We start from the raw sequence: 19,888 nt of genomic DNA, 5'->3' as shown, positions 1-19,888 counted from the left end.
CTACTGTATACTGAGCTTGAGATCTGCCTGGGCTATAAGAGACCTTGTCCCGAAACAACGTACAAATCACTCCCCCGACAGCGATCTGGAATGTACACAGACCAACTTTATACAAACTTGTCTTGCTTCAAAATAGAAAACATTTCTTTGTGTGTCTGCATGTGAGTACATGGATATGGGTATACATATGTGGATGTCAGAGGATAGCCCTCAGAAGTCTGTTCTCTCCTTTTATCCTGTGGGTTTTGGGATTGAACCCAGGTGGTCAGACTTAAAGGCAAGCTCCTTCATCTGCTCAGCCATCCCACTGGCTCTAAAGTCTGTTTTATCACCTATCTATCTACCTACCTATCATCTATCTATCTATCTACCTATCCATCCATCCATCCATCCATCCATCCATCCATCCATCCATCTACCTCTCTATCTACCTACCTATCTATCATCTATCTATCTACCTACCTATCTATCATCTATCTATCTATCTATCTATCTATCTATCTATCTACCTACCTATCCATCCATCCATCCATCTACCTCTCTCTCTATCTATCTATCTATTCATCCATCTATCTATCTCCATCCATCCATCCATCCACTTACCTACCTACCTACCCACCCATCCATCCATTCATCCATCCACCTACCTACCTACCTACCTACCTACCTACCTACCTACCCATCCATCCATCCATCCATCCATCCATCCATCCATCCATCCACCCACCCACCCACCCACCTACCTATCTATCTACCTATTTTGAGACATGGTTTCTTTGTATAGCTCTGGCTGTCCTGGAACTCAACCTTGTAAAACACGTTGGCCTCTAATTTAGAGATCCACCTGCCTCTGCCTCCCAAAGGCTGAGATTAAAGACGTGCACCACCACCAAACAGCTTTAAAGTCTATTTTAAAGTATCTTTGGAGAAAGAGAAGAAAATCTTTGAGTAGTGGATTAAGATATTTTTCACCAAGTCTGACAACTTGACTTTGACCTCTAAGACACACTTAGTGGAAGGAGAAAACTGATACCTGCAAGCTGTCCTCTGTCACATGTGCACATGTATAGACATACACGCAATACATGTAATAAAAGTGTTTCTAAAAAGATTTTTAATAAAACCCCAACTGCTTTGTATTAATTAGTCCTGGAATTCTTTTCTTCACTAAAGTCACAAACCCTGGATTTGTCTATGTCAAGGTCTCTAAAAGATGAAGGGGCTGCACGCACACCAGGTGGAAGAAGGCAGATCTCTGTGAGTTCAAATCCAGTTTGCTCTACATATCAAGTTGCTCGCCAGCAAGGGCAACACAGTGAGACCTTGTCTTAAAATGAAAAAGTTAGCGTGACCATGGGGACTGTGAGTGTGTCTGCCCCTTCACTGACAGCATCAAGTCTACAGTTATGTGTACAATTCAAATGCAGACTGAAGGTTTTTGAGGTGGGTATGCTCAATGACAGAGACACTTTCTAGGACCTTTCATGTGCAGTTTCCTCCCGTCTGCTCTCTGGGGCTAGCCTGGCTCAAGCCCCTTCCTTCCCTTTGTCCAGGCGGGGTCTGGGTCTGGAAGCCTCATGCTCAGGATGCCTGGAGGTATCCAGGAAACCAGTCCAGCAGACTGCAATCAGCCGAGTTTCCCAAGAGGTCTGCTCCGACGACAAGAATGTCACTAGGTCAACACTCCACTCATGCTCACAGGATCCAGAACATTCCTGAAAGTGACACCGGGGACTCCAGAGGACTGACCCATGCCAGAAGGGGATGGAACACGGGATGACTATGGGGTCTGGTTCTGTCTGCATCCTGGGCTGACTTGAGCTTTGGGAAAGTGGCTCACTAACTTCTGGGGAGAAGGTCATGTGCGCAGGCGTTTGCTGAAAATGCTGACTTGTCTGCACCAGCTCTCCATACAGCAGCCGATCCTAAGCCCAGCTGCCAGGCACCGCCTGCTTCCTTGGTAGCTGCCGTGGCCCTCCCCGAGGCCTCTGTTTCCTATCTGCTCTTCCCAGCCTTCCCTCTCCTCTGCCTTCATTCTCACTCTCAAGCTTACCACTTGCTCGCTAGCTCGCTCGCCTCTTAGGACAGACTCTCTGTTGGGGTAAAACACTGCCCCTGACCCTGCTCCCACACAGAGGCAGGAGAGGGACTGGCCTTTGTGGAGGTCCTGGACAGGGCCCAGTGCTGAAGGCGGGTGTGTTGGCCATAGGCAGCTCTTACCTTCTTCAGGCCTTCCACTTGCTGCAGCTCTGTCTGGAGCAGACAAGAGGTGTCTTTCTCACGCTGTAGTTCTCTTTGGAGAGCTTGTCTTTGTTCTTTTTCTGACTTCAGTTCTTTCTCTAGACCTGAGCTGTTGTTTCCCCAAAAGTGATCTACAGTTAGTTTCAGTGGGAGATTTCCATGGAAGACCCACAATCTACCATACAAGATCTGGGAACCATCTGAGTAACCACATGGACATGAAAACTTATAAAGAGTGAAACCACGCCACTGCCTCCTTCTCCTCTGGCTACTTGAGCCCCCACCAAAGGCTAGGAGCTGCCAGGTACACGCTTGGCTATGATGCCAATGAGAGGAAAACACAAGGACCTGAGCAGCAGCTAAGTTCAGTATTGTCTGCTTCTTACAGCGGACATTCAGCAGACCGGAAGATACCAAAGAGTGGGGAGAGAGGGACCAAGGTCAGGGGTGAGTTTGGCTGGATACTGACTCATCCTTCCCTAGCCAAGGGGGCTGAGGACACAGTTGGCTCCTGGAGTCTGCCTGCTCAGTTGTCTTTGTGAACCAGGTTTGGGTGTTATACCTGACACACTCTCACACCTAGCCTTGCAAGGGTGAACTCAGGAGAGGGACTGGCTATCTCCTACTCTTGATGGAGACAAGAAGGTAAGTAGGTAGCCACCTCCTGGTCCTCTCGAGCTGACCCGGCACTGCCCAGATCCTCACCATTGGCCCTGCAGCTGGGACAGCTGGAGCTGCAGGGCATTGCCTCTTCCGCTGAGCTCCTGCTGCAACTTGTGGCTTCGCTCTTCTGCCGCCTGCCTGGCCCGTTCCGCCTGCTGTAACCTAGAGACAATGCAAGCACACACAGACAGATTCTATCTTTGCAAGGAAAGGCTCGCCTCTAGTAACTAAAAGCTTTCAGCTTGAGCTGCAACTCCCCCTTCCTCCTTCCCTCCTTTCTTTTCTTTTTCTTTCTTTTCTCTTGAGATAGCGTCTTGTTCTGTAGCTTAGGTATGTCTTGAAGTTGCTACCTAGTTCAGACTGGTTTCAAACTCATGATCTTCCTGCCTTAGCCTCAGTGCACACCACGCACAGCTTATCACCTGGCAGGGCATCTATGCGATGGCAGAAGCTGCTTCAGTGCTAGGATGAGAGGCATGCGCACGTGGAGGTTAGAGGATTGCCTGAGGCGCCAATCTTCCCCTTGCTGAGGCAGATCTGTATCTGCCACTGTGTGCACAGGCTTCTGGTCCACAGGCTTCCAAGGACTCGGCTTTCTTTGCCTCCTATCCTGCCATAGGCATTCCATTTTTTTTATCTGTGCCCCGCCCCCGGTTTCGTGTGGGTTCTAAGGATCTGAATTCAGGTCCTTGCGCTCTCCCGCGGCAAGCCCCCCAGCTCCATCTGTTTCTAGTTGAATTGTTTGGCTTGCTAGGGTTCTTTATATAGTCTACTACAAGTTCACTGGCAGATATTTATTCAAATTTCCACTAAATTCATAATAATTCCTTTTAATACTTTCAACTACCTTTCATAGGATGAAAGTTTAAAGTATTATTATTATATTGATATTTGTCTTAGGGCTTTATTGCTGTGAACAGACACCATGACCAAGGCAACTCTTATAAGGGACAACATTTAAATGGGGCTGGCTTACTGGTTCTGAGGTTCAGTCCATTATCATCATGGCAGGAGCATAACAATGTCTAGACATGCATGGTGCTAGAGGAGTTTAGAGAGTTCTACATCTTGTTCCAAAGGCAAACAGAAGATTGGCTTCTAGGCAGCTAGGAGAAGGATATCAAAGCCCACCCCCACAGTGACGCCCTTCCTCCAACAAGGCCACACTCCTAATAGTGTCACCCCCTATGCCAAGCATATTCAAACCACCACAATAATATTACTTTTTTTTTTTTTTTCTTTTGGATTTTTGAGACAGGGTTTCTCTGTGTAACCCTGGCTGATCTGGAACTCACTCTGTAGACCAGGCTAGCCTCTAACTCAGAGATCCACTTGCCTCTGCCTCCTGAGTGATGGGATTAAAGGCTAGTAGGTTTAGGATTTTGATAGAGTCTAAATTCACCCAGGTTTTCTCTTATAGGTTGTGGTGGTTTGAATAGAAATGGTCCTCAGAGGCTCATGTACTTGGCTTGGTCTCTAGGGACTACCTGGCAGGGATTAGGAGGTGTGGCCTTGTTGGAGGAAGTCTATCACTGGGAGTGGGCGTTGGGGTTTCAAATGCTCAAGCCAGGCCCAGCATGTCTCTCTCTCTCTTCTTGCTGCCTACTGATCCAGTTGTAGAACTCTCTGCTCATTCTCCAGCATCATGCCTGCCTGCCTGCCTGCCACAACGCTTCCCGCCATGCTGTTGAGGGACTAAGCTTCTGAAGCCGTAAGCCAGCCCCAGTTAGATGTTTTCCTTAAATGTTAAATGTTCGCCTGCGAGGCAGTGGTGGCACCTGCCTTTAAGCCCAGCACTCAGGAGGCAGAGGCAGGCGTATTTCTGAGTTTGAGGCCAGCCTGATCTACAGAGTGAGTTCCAGGACAGTCAGGCCTACACAGGAAAAACCCTGTCTCAAAAAACCAAAAGAATTGCCATGGTCAGGCTGGAGAGATGGCTCAACGGTTAAGAGCACTGACTGTTCTTCCAGTCCTGAGTTCAATTCCCAGCAACCACATGGTGGCTCACCACCATCTGTAATGAGATCTGACGCCTTTTTCTGGTGTCTGAAGACAGCGACAGTGTACTCACATACATGAATTAAAAAAAAAAAAAAGAAATGCCATGGTCATAGTGTCTCTTCACAGAAAAAGAACCCTAAGACGTAGGCCATGCAGCGTTTCCTGTTTCCTTCTAAAAGACTTACAGCTTTTAGTTTTACATTGAAATTTACTGTCTTCTTTGAGGCAGCTGTTCTGTCATTTTAGAGGGTTGAGAGTCACTGTCTGTAGATGAAGTACCAATTGCTCTGATACTAATTATCCAAAAGACCACCTTTGTTTGGAGTCAGCATCTCTCAAAAAGCAGCTGACTACAAAGGTCTGATTGGGATGCTATCATTTTTTTTTAAAGGTTTATTTTTATTTGTTTATTGTATATGAGTGCTCTATTTGCATGTAGATCTGCGTGCCATAAGAGGGCATCAGACCTCATTACAGATGGTTGTGAGCCACCATGTGGTTGCTGGGAATTGAACTCAGGATCTCTGGAAGAGGAGACAGTGCTCTTAACCGCGATCCATCTCTCCAGCCCTTGATGCTATCATTTTTTAAAAATTTATTTTATTTGTGTGTGTGTGTGTAGTCTGCAGAAGCCAGATGACCTCATGGAGCTGTAGTTAAAGGTCACTGTGAGCCACCCAATGTGGGTGCTGGGAATGAACTGGGGTCTTCTGCAAGAAGTAAGTGCTCTTAACTGCTGAGTCATCTCTCAGTCGCTGGAACTCCATTGTGGTCCACTGCTGAGCCGATATTTCAATGTGACAGTGGTAATCCACTCTATCTAGTTCCAGATCCTGAGAGGACACTCTGATGGAGTGGCCAAAAGGCTGGCTGACTGACTTACCAAGGCTGCTGTACCCCCAGAGGGTAGTCAAGGAAGAATGGTGACCCCAAGTTATCTGTACTTCTCAGTGGGACTCTATCTCTAGGTCCAAGTACGCCCAGAACCTTCTAGAGACGGCATGTCTACCAGGGAAGTGTTACCTTTCCTCCATTTGCTTCATGCTGGACATCACCTGAGTATTTTTTCCTTCAAAAGATGCGATGGCTTCATTCTTCTGCTGTAAACTGCTCTCTGCACTCTACCAAAGCAAAGAGAGGAGGTTGTAAGCTGCCCACTTTTCCACATCTCTGCATGACATAGAGGGCTCACTGTTAACACATATTCTACGACACTCTCAAGAGTATTTGGAAGACAAACCAGGTCAAGGCTCCAGCTCTGCCAATCGAAGAAGAGCAGAGGCAGGTACTGGGGTTGGCTTCCTGGAGTCAGTGTGAACTCTGCTCCTGAGTAGCATCATAGCCTGGGCATACTTGCCAGTTCATGTGACCCCTTGAAGGTTCTCAAGGGAGGTCTTGTCAGCCTCGGTTTCCTATCAAGCAAGGGAGGCTCAGAAGAGAAGAGACTGCCAGGGACTGAAGAGCCAGCCCGAGGCAGGGCAAGTCCTCAGCCATGTCTGTGAGACGCACTATGTCCCAGTTTTAATCAGAACAGGTACCCAGTACCAGGAAGCAACACTCTGAAGTCACAAAAGACACTGTAAAATGACAGGCTACTGAGAGGCTGCTGTGGAAGGAAGTCCTAAGCAACACAGAGGGTGTCTTGGACGGACTCTTCCACTAAGGAAATCACCGAAGAAAACAAGATGAAAGAGCACACTAAGTGTAATTCAGCTCAAAGAAAGAGCTCCAGAGGAAATGCAGAAAAGACAGCGTAACAAGGGCGAGGGTGACCAGCCTTAGCAATAAGACTTCTGACCCCACATGATCAACCCTGATGCCACCTGGGTATTCTACAGCTTAATTCAGTTCAGTTCTGCTAGCAGCCTGCAGAGTTAATGAGGATGCCACAGGTGAAATGCATTCCCAAAGACTGCCCACTCTCCTTGCCTCAGGGGAGGTCTAAGAGTTACTACCTGCCTATGCCACAGTTGGCACTGCTGATCAGTAGGACAGACACGATGGTCAAGATGGGAGTGCTGCTCTAAGGCCAGAGGCTGCACACATGATGGGTTGGCCCTGTCAAGGCTGATGTGACAAGGCTGGAAAGTGGGTGGTTCTTTCTAGTTATGCAAAGCAGTTAGTATAACCCTGTCACCCTAACTTGGAAGACAGTTAGTGACAGTACTGCTACCGCTCCAGGAGAGGTGCCTGGGGGGTAAGAGTGCCAGCAGCTGTCAGTGCTCTGTGCTGCTTGAGCAAGGTTCTGAAAGAAGGGCAGAGTCCAGGACAAAGCTGACTTGTTTGCAGAGAGACATAGCACACATCCAGAGGAAGGGGCTAGATGAGCAACTTCTCTTGACCCTCCAACGTAGAAGACTAAACAGTAGGCCGGGCACAGAGGCACATCCCTGTAATCCCAGCACTTGGGAGGCAGAGGCAAGCCTGGTCTACATACAGAGTTCCAGTACAGCCAGGTATATATAACAACAAAACAAACAAACAAACAAACACTGGCCATAAAAGCCCTGTTAAGTCAGCTCCTGCAGGCTGGAGGAATGGATCACGGGTAGAGCACTTGTCTAGGGTATGTGCGGCCCCATGTAGTGAAACTCAGACCCCAGTCTTTTCTACGTAAGGCTAGGATTTTGGATGATCAGTCATGAATAAAGCAGAGAGACACAGACACAGGTGTGGACTCAAACCCTGACACAGTCATGCAAAGCCGTGATCAAGAGGAAGAAGCGCATTCACTGAAGTGACCTGAGCCTGTGACAGAGGTGACAGGACTGCCAACGAGCCAAGAGTCTGCTAGAGAAATACTTAGGAATACGGTTTCTATTACGAATGCCAGGCTAGCAAAACTGACACCAGTCAGAGGCTGGCCACCAAAGCTGTTTATCTTCAGGAACTCCTTCAAAACGTGGCCAAGGACGTTTGGGTCTGTGGTCTGGGCGGTCCCTGCTCAGACTGAGTGCTTGTCTCTTTTCCAAGCAGGTCCTCTACACTCAATGCTCTGTTTCTACCTCATCGCCATAGGCTGTGAGGGGCCAATGTGAGACGGACAGTTGGCTTCCAGCTCATGGGTCATGTGGGCTGCTGGAGAGTTCCTGGCTGCCAGCCAGAGTTTGTGGCCCTGAGGAGGATTCGGGGTCTGGATAGAACTTCCCAGAAGCTTTCTTGGGGCTAACTAGAGACAGACAATTATGTGCCCACCAACAAACATTCTCTCTCTCACCGGGCTGCAGCCCAGAAAAGACGGAGTTCCTAGAGTCCTGCAGCTACGACGATCAACATCCCCCATGGAGCACACCAGAGGCAACGTGTGTACAGCCTCCATTTCGCCTGGAGACAGGACGGGTCTGGCTTACTCTAGATGGCTCCTTTTTCTCTTCCCTCTCAGAGGCACAAGTGCAAAGCTGCCGAGGTCTCTGAGTGACTGCCAAGAGCAAGGTCTGAAGGGCTCACCCTGTTACAGAGAAACTTCCATGCTCAACGGCAGTCTACTAGATTACTGGAGCACTTTCCCTAACACACACTATTATGTCTCCGTATGAGCCAAAACCTGAAAAAAAAATGTAAAATCTTAAAACAGATGGTTCTTCAGGAGGTCCCGGCACCCACACTGGGCAGCTCACAAATGCTCTAAGGAGTCTGAGGTATCTGGCCTTCTCAGGTACATGCACACATGTGTACATACACTCACACAGACACACATGTACACACACACATAAAAATAAACCTTTAAAAACAAATATATACAGCAGACACAGCAGTGCATACTTCCAACCCCAGCACAGGCAGAGGCAGGTGGAACTCTGGGTTTGAGGTTAGCCTGGTCTATGTTGTGAGTTCCAGGGCAGTCAGAGCTACCCATGAGACCCTGTCTCAAACAAAGAAGCCAAAGCACTACAATAACATAGGGGTTGAGGATTAGGCTTGTCTGTACATTGTAGGAAGGAAGAAGATAACACTGGAAGGCATCAGTGTGTGTGTGTGTGTTACAGCCTGAGGCCAGCTCTCACCTGAACTTTGTGAAACATCTGTAAGTTAATAGCTTTGACTTCCTCCAGCTGCTGGCGAAGGGCAACGAGCGTGTCTTGCTTCTCATGGGTGTCCTTCTCCAGCAACTTCATGGCGATCTCCATCTCTGTCTTCATTCCAATCTGCAACTCCAGCTCCTTTTCCAGTTCCTTTAAAGACATGTACAAGGAGAAGCAAAGGAGGAGAAAGGTCTGATGGGATTCATTCATTCATTCTCTTCTCCCTTCCTTTCTCCTTCCTCTGTCCCCATGCCCAATCCCCTTCCCTTTCTTCTTTTCTTCCTCTCTTTTCCCTCTTCTCAGTTTGGAAAGAGTCTAACTGTGTAACCTAGGCTGGCCTTTAACTCATAATCCTCCTGCCTCCGCTCCTGAGTTATTAGGAGTACAGCACCACCACACCTGACTCTTTGCCCCTCTTTTCTTTTTTTTTTTTAAAGATTTATTTATTATTATACATAAACACACTGTAGCTGACTTCAGACACACCAGAAGAGGGTGTCAGCTCTCATTATGGGTGATTGTGAGCCACCATGTGGTTGTTGGGATTTGAACTCAGGACCTTTAGTAGAGCAATCAGTGCTCTTACCCACTGAGCCAGCTCACCAGCCCTGCCCCTCTTTTCTTTTGGAGTGAAAGCTGGCTCTGTATCAAGTCAATGTCCGGGCGATCCTTTTGTGCACCATGTAAAGGTTGTCTTTGTATTATTCAAATGCTGGTTTATGGACTGCAGAGATCTGATTACAGGCAGCAGCATCATATCTTGTAAACTCTCTAATACCTTCCGATTGGTTTAATAAAGAGCTGAAGGCCCTATAGCAGAGGAGGAGAGAACAGGCAGGACTTCCAGCAGAGATAAGGACTCTGGGAAAGAGCCAGGCTCAGCTAGAAATTGAGGAGGTAACAAGCCATGTACAGAATATAAATAAATATAAATGGGTTAACTTAAGCTATAAGAACTAGTTGGGAGCTAGCCTAAGCTAAGGCCTGATCTTTTATAATTAATAAAATGTCTCCATGTGGGGGTGGAGAGATGGCTCAGCAGTTAAGAGCACTGGCTGCTCTTGCAGAGGTCCTGAGTTCAATTCCCAGCAACCACATGGTGGCTCACAACCATCTGTAATGGGAACTGGTGCCCTCTTCTGGTGTGTGTCTGAAGACAGCTACAGTGTACTCACATACTTTAAATAAATAAATAGGAGGCCAGCCTGGTCTACAAAGTGAGTTTCAGGAACTCAATGCTGGGTGGTACACACTGACTTGGCAACATGAGCCTCGAGTTCTAGAAGCCAGGTCATCTCAAACTAGAAAACAGAACCCATGGCCTGCAGGATCGCTTAGCTTGTGACTGAGTACCAGGAGACCTCAGGGAATAAGACGAGTTTCTGAATACTTTGGAATTTATCATGGAACAGGTACCACGATTCTGAAATGGCTCTTTCTGTCCTGGTACCTCAGGACACAGTGTCCCAAATGCATTCCAGGAAGTCAACTCAAGAAAGCACACAGAAGAACTAGGTTGGAAAAAGACCTGTGGCTACCAATGCACAGCGTGGAAACAAGTGGGCCTGAGCCTGTGACAGTGGAGCCAGAGCTGTACTCCCAGCAGCCTCTAGGGAAGACTCAGACAATGGGGACCAACACAAATGATGACAGAACTGCAGGGTAGACCCAAGCTAAAAAGGGCAATTTCCGGCTTTCTAGGAGTGCCAGCAGGTGTGCGCATGCATGCGGGAGTGTAGACAGGTTTCATCTGGAGGGCAGTTGACAGACTCTTCCTAAGGCCCTGGGTCTCACCAGTCGGACTTTCTTCTCCTCCTTCAGCTGTTTCCACACATCGCTGTACATTTCATCCAGGCCCTGCCGGGTCTGCTTGTAAGTCTCCAGTTCAACCTTGGTGTCCTGTTTTGTTATCTGAATCAAACAAGAACACCAAGAACGGCTCACTGTTGGAAAGTGACCTTGGGACAATACATTTCAAATCATGTCACAATCCTTAACAACAACAACAAAAGGATAATTTTCTACTCTTTAAACATGCTGGATCTTAGAGCTATAATAACCTGAAAGACAAAGGATGCTGCCAGCAGGCCAATACATTCTGTATGACTGTGCAACAGTGGCTCACTATGTACCTCAGGCAGGACTTGAACTTGTGATCCTCCTGCTTCTGCCTCTTTAGTGATAGGCTTGTGGCTTACCACATGTGGATAACTCAACAGAGTTTCATAAGGAGTTACACAGTGTAACAGTTTAGTTAAACAGTATAACAGTTTAGTTAATCTGTATAACAATTTAGTTAAGTTTCTTTACAACAGGACAACAGTTCCTGGTGGGAAAGACTCCCTTTGGATCCCTCACACTGCGAGCACAGTGCTGACTCAGACCTCAGCTCTACCCGTAAGCCACCAGGTGAGGCAGAGCTGCAACCTCACAGCTGTCAGGGCATCTGCAGTGTAGGAGGAACAAAGTGCAGGAGAAGGAAGGCTGTGCCCAGCCATGGAGCAGGGAGAGAATGACAGTCCACCCAGCACTGAGCCCTGAAATACAAACGCTAGAGTCTGAGGAGTCCTAAGTGATCCACATGGCGTTGTGAGTGACACTTGAAGGGACATCAGCGAGAAGGTACTTTCTGATCATACAAGTCTGGGGCAGTTAAATCACAGCTGGCCTTGCTCTTTGGAGGCTCAGCGACCAGGCAGTGGAACAGGGAAAGGGACTCTTCTGTACAGCACAGGCTCAGTCTTTCCTCCCCAGAAAAGCCGGGAAAGCCACCGTTTCCAAGGTCATCTGGAGAGGTTTAAAGCATCCTGGAGGACATGTGCAGACCATCTGTGACTGTGATGACATTTCATACAAGAGACTCAATGTTCTTAGGGGGACCCTGAAGCTTTCCCTCACGATGCCAAGGGTCAGCTACAAGCTTGAAACTAATGACGAGAGAGAGAGAGAGAGAGAGAGAAAAGAAGACTGCCCAGTTGTCAGGTCAGCCTCTCACCTCCACGCTCTTCTCGCTTCTTTCTCGAATTACTTCATTCTGTTCTCTCAGCTGCTGCTGTTCTTTTTGTAGGGAACAAATTCGGTCTGTTGCAGCTGAAAGCTGATTAAGAAAGATTTCGTACATGTTTTTTAACATCAGAGTTAATCTTGCTGCCCACATTGAGAGCTGACACTGAGCTCCTGCACAGTTTATGATGCGCCTCAATGCCTTGTGTTTTGTTTCCTTGCTTCAGATATGGAATGTGTGGTTCAAAGTCCCAGCGACATCTCTGTAGTGAGACCTATGTTGCACCCGCCCCATCCTAGCTTTCTGTACCCGCTCCAATTTTTTCCCATATTGCAAAATCAGTTATTTCATGTTTCATGTGAGTGAAAATTTATGTACATACACATACAAATTATCCACTACTATAGAAGCACCAAACAGAAATCTGCCATTACTTAAACATTTAGAATAGCTTTTAATGACTTGAGAAAATTTTATACCAACAGGGGGACATGTTGTATGGTACACTCTCACAGTTATTTAAAAAAATCAAGCAGTCCCCAAATGTGTAAAATGGGGACTATTTATGCTATGAGAGGCAAAGGGATCTCAGTGTGTTTTCTTGCTTCTTGGGATGGGGTCTCACTGTGTAGCTACTGGCTGGCCTGGAACTCACAAGAGACAAGCTTGCCTCTGCCTTCCGGGTACGGAGATTAGCACAGTGTGCTGCCACTCCCAGCCCTGTTTGTTGTTGCCCGCGTGTCCACACCCCTGCCTGTGCCTGCACTGCAAACGACAGAGGTTGACCGTGGGGGTCCTTCTCCATGGTTCCACCCTAGTTTTTGAGGCCGCAGAGGAGTGTGCTGTTCTGGTTAGGCTTGCTGGCCTGGCGAGCCCATAGATATGCCTGTCTCTGCTTCCCAGAGCTAGGGTTTCAGGAGCGTGCAGGCCTGTGGGGCTCAGACTGGGGGCTGGAGACGCCCCCTCAGGTCCTATGCGATGGAGCAAGCACTCTCCTACTGAGCCAGCTCCCCAGCTCTCACGGTCAGTTTCTTCATCAGCGGAAATATATTTTATTGTCAAGGGCGATTAAAGATTTTGGAGGAAAGAATCAAACTTAAGTCATCAGAAATCCTGAGATGTGTCATCACGGCTTAAAGGAAGAATAGTTGGACTCATTCATGAGGAGGAGCGAGGAGCAAGCCATCTGTTTGTCTTCCCTCAGTGGAGGGATCATGAGACACTGAACTGCCCTCTAAAACCCTCCAGAGTTCTCCTAAGACCCCAGACTGATGGTTCTCAACAACTGCAGACGGCCTAAGGCCTGGAGGTGTTAGTTGTCAAACAGGAAGAAGCAAGTCACAGCCGTCAGCTACTTCCCATTCCTTGGTGAAGGATTCTCTAAAGCAGGTCTTTTCCTACAGTCTGCTGAAGAACACACCCAGCTGCCGAGTTTCAAGAGTACAAGGCTGAAGCATGCACCTGCCTGGGAGCAGTGTCCTGTTCTAAAGTCACCCAAGTCTTCAGCCCCTCCCCCAGCCCTGCTTCAGGAGTATTTATAATGTCCACAACAAAATTATAAATTCCATGTATCACTCGGCTGGGAGACATAAGAATGAGGCTTAAAGACCTACCTATCTCCGGGAGGCTCCAAGGCCTGCCTACCAAGCAAGGAATGTGGGCTAACTGCTGTGGTGCCTCACATGACAATCCCCTGGGAATATTGCCGCTGGGTATCCTTCCACTCACAAAGTCCTGAGCCCTTCCCCGGAAAGCCCCTAAGGAGAGCAGCCTACAGTAAGCCTTGGTGGGTCCTTCACTTACAGACCCTCCTAGCCTGCTGCACCCTGCCTCCATACTTTGGGATGCGCCTTCTTAAGCCCCTTCTTAAAGCTTTCTTCCTTCCTACTACCTGTGGAAAAGTCTCAAGGCTGAGCATCCCCCCTCCTGCTAACAGGAGACAAGATGTATCCAGCAGGGAGATTGCCGGGCAGCGGGCAGCAAGCCTTCTTCCTCAGCCTCAGCCCTCCTTCTTCCTGTCCTTTCAGTCTCTCTCTCTTCCTAGTGAGAAAGCAGAGAAAGACCACACTGTGGGGAGACTGGATCTGTGCTCCTAAGAGGTCAAAGCAGAAGGGGTAGGCTGGGGGTGCCTCCAGGGTAGTCTGTGTTCTCTGGGGCAGCAGGGAAGCATGTGACACTACAGCAAAGATGGGTAGAGAAGAAAACGCCCATTTCATATCCACCTGATGGTGCACTGCCCAGAGGCGATAAAACCGAGCTTGCAGGGAGCTGCCTCAAGATCAGCCTCAGTGTCTCACAGGAAGCCCTCCCTCCACAGGCGGAACACAGATGCTCTGTCTCCTGTGCACTTCCACAGGAGGCGTGCTCGTCTCCCAGTGAGATGCTATGGTCAGATGCACCATCTATCCCACCTCTTTCTCTCTCTCTTTTCTTCTTGTACAATGTGTGGAACCCAGGGCCTTGCGTATACTCGGCAAGCACTCTGTCATGAGCACTCTTTACTTTCTGAGACAGGGTCTCTTTAAGCTGTTCAGGCTGGTTTTGAACTCATTCTCTAGCCCAGGCAGCATTGAACTTGCAATCTTCTTGGCTCAGCCTCCCAAGTAGCTGGGATGATACCTGGCATGGCTTATACCACTTCTTAGCCTTGGGACACTCTTTTGTTTAAGCTAAAGTTACAAACCTCTTCTTGAAGCTTTGAGTTCGTCTTTTCCAAGCCATCTATCTTCGTCTGAAGATCCCCAACTGTGCAGCTGTAGAGGAAAAACACAGGGGGCAGCAGAAACTTAAAGCAGTGGACTGTCTTCCCAACTGGTGAAAGAAGGGATAGTCCTGACTTCCTGCGTGAGAGGAAAGGCGCAGGTCTGCTCAGAACTCAGAGGTAGGAACTCTCAATGTGTGTGAATATTAAAATATCGTCAGCCTAATGTGCTGGTGCACACTTTTAATTCCAGCACTCGGGAGGCAGAGGCAGGGTCCCTGTGAGTTCCAGACCAGCCTAGTCTACACAGTGAGTGCCAGAACAGCCAGGACTATGTAGAGAGACCCTGACATAAAAACCACAAAAGAACAACAACAAAAAACTACTGACAATAAACCCTATCCTCCAAATAATCTACTGATATAGCTATTTGGCTATAAAGAAAATATTTCCCTCCATTATAATGGATGATGAGAATCAAAAATATATTGGCATTCATATTAGACCTTTTAAAATAGAAAAATTAAATTATATTTATTTAGTTCTTTGGCAGGGGTCACTTGCCACAGTGCAGCTGTAGAGCTCAGGACAACTCACGGAGTTATTTCTCTCCTCCTACCACGTGGGCCCCAGAAGTCAGGCTCACTTTATTTTATTTTATTTTAATTTTATTTTGAGATATGGTCTTTCTATGTAGCCCTGGCTGAGCCAGAGCTCACTATGTATATCAGGCAGGGCTAGCCTCGAACTCAGAGACCTGTCTATCTCTGCCTCCCAAGTGTTTGGGAATTAAAGGTATGTGCGGCCACACCCTGCCAAGATCACCAGGCTTGGCAGCAGGAGCTGTACCTGCTGAGCAATCTTGCCAGTTGTGTGTGTGTGTGTATGTGTGTGTGTAGGTCAGAAGTTGCCACCGGTTATCTCAATTTGTGTTTATTTCTTTAAAAAGACTTCCTTGGATGTACATGAGTGTTTGACTTGTATGTATCCGTGTAGAGAGTACCAGAGCTTCTGGTACTGGAGTTGCAGATGGTTGTGATTTGCCGTGTAGGTGCTGAGAACCAAACCCAGGGCCTTCGCAAGAGCAAGGACCTGCTTGTTAACCACTGAGTGATCTCTCCAGCCCCACTCTCCTAACCTTTGAGACAAGGTCTCTCACTGAATGTGTAGCTCACTAATTGGCTAGAATGGTTAGCTACTAAGTTCTAGGGATTTGCCCATTTCCATGTCCCAAGGCTGAGGTCACATATGTACAAGGCAATACTCAGCTTCTTTTTTTTTTTTTTTTTAAAGATTTATTTATTTATTATATGTAAGTACACTGTAGCTGTCCTCAGACACTCCAGAAGAGGGCGCCAGATCTCGTTACGGATGGTTGTGAGCCACCATGTGGTTGCTGGGATTTGAACTCTGGACCTTCGGAAGAGTAGTCGGGTGCTCTTACCCACTGAGCCATCTCACCAGCCCCCTTCTTTTTTTTTTTTTTTTTTTGGTTTTTCCGAGACAGGGTTTCTCTGTATAGCTCTGGCTGTTCTGGAACTCACTTTGTAGACTAGGCTGGCCTCGAACTCAGAAATCTGCCTGCCTCTGCCTCCCGAGTGCTGGGATTAAAGACGTGCGCCACCACCACCCGGCATTTATACTGCAGCTCAGAACTCAGATTCTGTTCAGCAAGTTCCTCACACCCTGAGCCATCTCCCTGGATGCAAGGGAGAGTTTTAATCTTTATTTATTTTATTGCATGTATGTACATTTCCTGCATGTATATTTGTACTACGTGTAAGCCTGCTGCCTGCAGAGCTCAGAAGAGGCTGTGAGATTCCCTAGAACTAGAGTCACAGATGGCTATGAGCTAGCATACAGATGCTGGGAATTAAACATGTTAGGAAGTGCGGTCAATGCTCTTAACTGCTGAACCATCTGTCCAGTCCTGGAAAGTTAATTTTTAAATCCTATTCATATTTTTCTACATTTTTGGAAAATTCTTTTAAAAATTAATTTATTAATTTTTCTTTACTTGTTTTGTTTTTTAAAAGCTGGGGTCTCTTTGTTATGTATCTCTTGTCTGCCTTGGAACTTGCTATGTAGACCAGGATGGTCCCAAACTCACAGAGATCCACCTGCCTCTTCCTCGGAAGTGCTGGGATTAAAGGCGTGCACCACCACACCCAGCCTAGATTTATTCTTTTTTTTTTTTTTTTTTTTTTTTTTTTTTGGTTTTTTTGAGACAGGGTTTCTCTGTGTAGTCCTGACTGTCCTGGCACTCACTTTGTAGACCAGGCTGGCCTTGAACTCAGAAATCCACCTGCCTCTGCCTCCCGAGTGCTGGGATTAAAGGCATGTGCCACCACGTCCGGCTAGATTTACTCTTTATGTGTATGAATGTTTTGCCTGCATGAATGTATGTGCTCCACATGTATGCAGCGTCCACAGAAGTCAGACGACTTGATCCCCTGGAACTGGGGTTATGAGCTACCACATGGGTCCTCTGCAAGAGCAACAATTGCTCTCAACCACTTAGCCATTCCTTCAGCCACTTCTGTGATATTTTAAACTGCTTTTATACTGAAAGAATATGAAAAATGTAAAGATTCTATAAATCTGATGACAGCAACAAGCCCTTTGATAAGAGCAGGAACTTAAGTTTCTGAACTAGATGTCAAGTCATCTTTGCTGAAAGCATTTTAAATCACTTAAGCATCAACTCAGTCTCCCCACAACTGGAGAGGTAGATCACTTCACTGTTGTTTGTTTTTTTTTTTTTTTTTTTTTTTTTTTTTCTTTTTTCGAGACAGGGTTTCTCTGTGTAGCCCTGGCTGTCCTGGAACTCACTTTGTAGACCAGGCTGGCCTCGAAATCAGAAATCCGCCTGCCTCTGCCTCCCGAGTGCTGGGATTAAAGGCGTGCGCCACCACGCCCGGCTCACTTCACTGTTAATACTCATGTCAAGCATACGTACCAGGAACTCTAGCACATGCACGTACATCATCCCTCACTCAACCTTTCTTTTTGTGTGTGATGGGGCTGAAATCTAGGGCTTCTCTGAATCACAAACCCAGACTTCCTCCCCCTCCCCCTAAATTTAACACTTCATTTTAGGCCATGCTTGTGGCTCACTCCTTTAACCCCAAGACTGGAGAAGCAAAGGCTGATGGGTCTTTGTGAGCTCCAGGCTCCGCACCAGCCAAGGACTACATAGTCAGACTCTGTTTAATACACACACACACACACACACACACACACACACACATGCACGCGTCCGCCCATGGAGGTCAGAGATGACAGCTCCCTCTGGAGCTGGAGCTGGAGCTGGAACTGGAGCTGGAGCTGCAGGCAGTTGAGAGCTGCCTGAGGTGGGTCCTGGGAACACAACTCTAGAAGCACAATATGCCTTCCTACGTGCTGAGCCGGGACGCTAGCTCAGTGGTTCTCAGCCTGTGGGCCACGGCCTCTTTGGCAAACCTCTAGCTCCAAAAACATTTACATCATGATTCATAACAGTAGCAAAATTACAGTTATCAAGTAGCAAGGAAATAATTTTATGTCTGGGGGTCAGCACAGCATGAGGAACTGTATGAAAGGGTCACAGCGTTAGGAAGGTTGAGACCACTGCTAGCTAGCCTCTTCCTTCATTTCTCATATTATTTCACTTGTTCCCTTTCCCAAGGCTGTGGAGTAGGGGCAGAACTCCAGGCTCTGTGTATTTATATCGCTGAGCTGTACCACAGTACAAAACAAAGCCCAAGGTCTTCCCAGAGCTGTTCATCAGGGAGGGGTCCTCTCGGAGGCTGGACACACAAATGTGGCTTGAATGGTTACAACTTGTCTCTCTGTTTAGACAAACCGTAATCATAACAGTTAAAACTGTAGACCTCTGCAAAGGTCTGTGGCACCCAGCAGAACAACAGGCACTGGCGAGGAGTGAGCCTTACCTTAGGTGCCGGTTAAGTTCCTCCACGTAATTTTTCTGATCAAGGACATCGGTAATTCTTTCATGCCTATGAGAAGAGCACAGAGAGAAGATCCATGTCAAACTGTCTATGTATAGCCTGTGTACAGCCATCCCGATCTTCAGAAACTGAGACCGGCAGAGCCACCATGGAGCAAACAGCACGGCTTGCCTGACACAGCAGTGAGGCTTGAGGACAGGTCCCCGACTGCCTATGCCTCAGTGGGGAGGACAGAAAGCCATGGGCATCTGTGCATAGCGAGCACACCTGCCGCCACACACGTGGCTCTGGGTCTTACTGTACTGAAGGAAAGGGGACACGCTCTCAAGGAAACAAAGACTTTCAGAACACAGTAGAACAAGTTAGAGTGAAAAAGCCCTCAACATTTCATAGTTGAGCTCTCCCTCTGATTGGTTTCTTTTTAAAAAAAATTCCAGAGCCGGGCGTGGTGGCGCAGGCCTTTAATCCCAGCACTTGGGAGGCAGAGGCAGGCGGATTTCTGAGTTCAAGGCCAGCCTGGTCTACAAAGTGAGCTCCAGGACAGCCAGGGGTACACAGAGAAACCCTGTCTCGAAAAACCAAAAAAAAAAAAAAAAAAAAAAAAAAAAAAAAAAAATCCAATCATTTACAATTTTTGCGTATACGTGTTTTCCTGTTTGTCAGTATGCACACCATATATGCAAATACCCTCGGAAGACAGAGTGTCATATTTTGTGGGACTGGAGTTACAAACAGCTGTGAGCCACCTGATGCGGTCTCTGTATAAGAGCAGCAACTTAACCACTGAGCCATCTCTCCGGCTCTTTCTTTCTGTAAGTTGTGTGTGTGTGTGTGCCTGTGTCTGTGTGTGCGCCCGCTGCACGGAGCCAGCTGGTGAAGGGCTGTGAGCAGCTCACTACTCACTCTCTGCCGCTGTCAAGATCCTGTACGTCCTTCAGATACAGGGAGAAGTCAATCACTCCGACCTGATTGAAACAGAGGGCACAAGCTTAGATCAAACGTGCTGTGCTTATCCCCACAAGCCCTGTAAGCCTTGAGATTCAGGATGGTCACTCCACAACTGTGTGTGCATCCAAAGGAGTATCGGGGCATTTATAAAGAGCATCAAAGGTTTGGGTGTACTAAGTAATTTTAAAACAGAGGGGAGGGAGGGAAGGGGAGAGAGAGAGGAGAGAGAGAGAGAGAGAGAGAGAGAGAGAGAGAGAACACTAGAGAGATGTCTAGACTAAAGGACAGTCTTATTTATGGGACACTTCTAAGTCCTTTGTACCCCTATCTTGTTTGTTTTGTCAACCTGACACAAGCT

At 47.5% G+C, this 19,888-nt stretch overlaps 1 protein-coding gene across 2 annotated transcripts in view; it reads right to left on the bottom strand.

The window, feature by feature from the left end:
• Window positions 1-19,888, bottom strand: part of Rufy1 (RUN and FYVE domain containing 1) — a 42,045-nt gene that overhangs the window by 6,406 nt on the left and 15,751 nt on the right. For both annotated transcript variants that reach the window (XM_021175693.3, XM_021175692.3), the window contains exons 6-14: window positions 19,486-19,547; window positions 18,565-18,630; window positions 14,615-14,684; window positions 11,923-12,024; window positions 10,722-10,838; window positions 8,910-9,077; window positions 5,929-6,026; window positions 2,947-3,066; window positions 2,221-2,350 (exon numbers count right to left, since the gene is read on the bottom strand). In XM_021175693.3, coding sequence (XP_021031352.1) covers window positions 2,221-2,350; window positions 2,947-3,066; window positions 5,929-6,026; window positions 8,910-9,077; window positions 10,722-10,838; window positions 11,923-12,024; window positions 14,615-14,684; window positions 18,565-18,630; window positions 19,486-19,547 — 933 coding nt within the window. The remainder of the gene's footprint in view (window positions 1-2,220; window positions 2,351-2,946; window positions 3,067-5,928; window positions 6,027-8,909; window positions 9,078-10,721; window positions 10,839-11,922; window positions 12,025-14,614; window positions 14,685-18,564; window positions 18,631-19,485; window positions 19,548-19,888) is intronic.

Source organism: Mus caroli, unplaced genomic scaffold (assembly GCF_978045245.1).
Source record: "Mus caroli unplaced genomic scaffold, Mus_caroli_1 scaffold_13, whole genome shotgun sequence".
Taxonomy (NCBI): Eukaryota; Metazoa; Chordata; class Mammalia; order Rodentia; family Muridae; genus Mus; species Mus caroli.
This window is presented reverse-complemented; position numbering and strand designations above follow the sequence as displayed.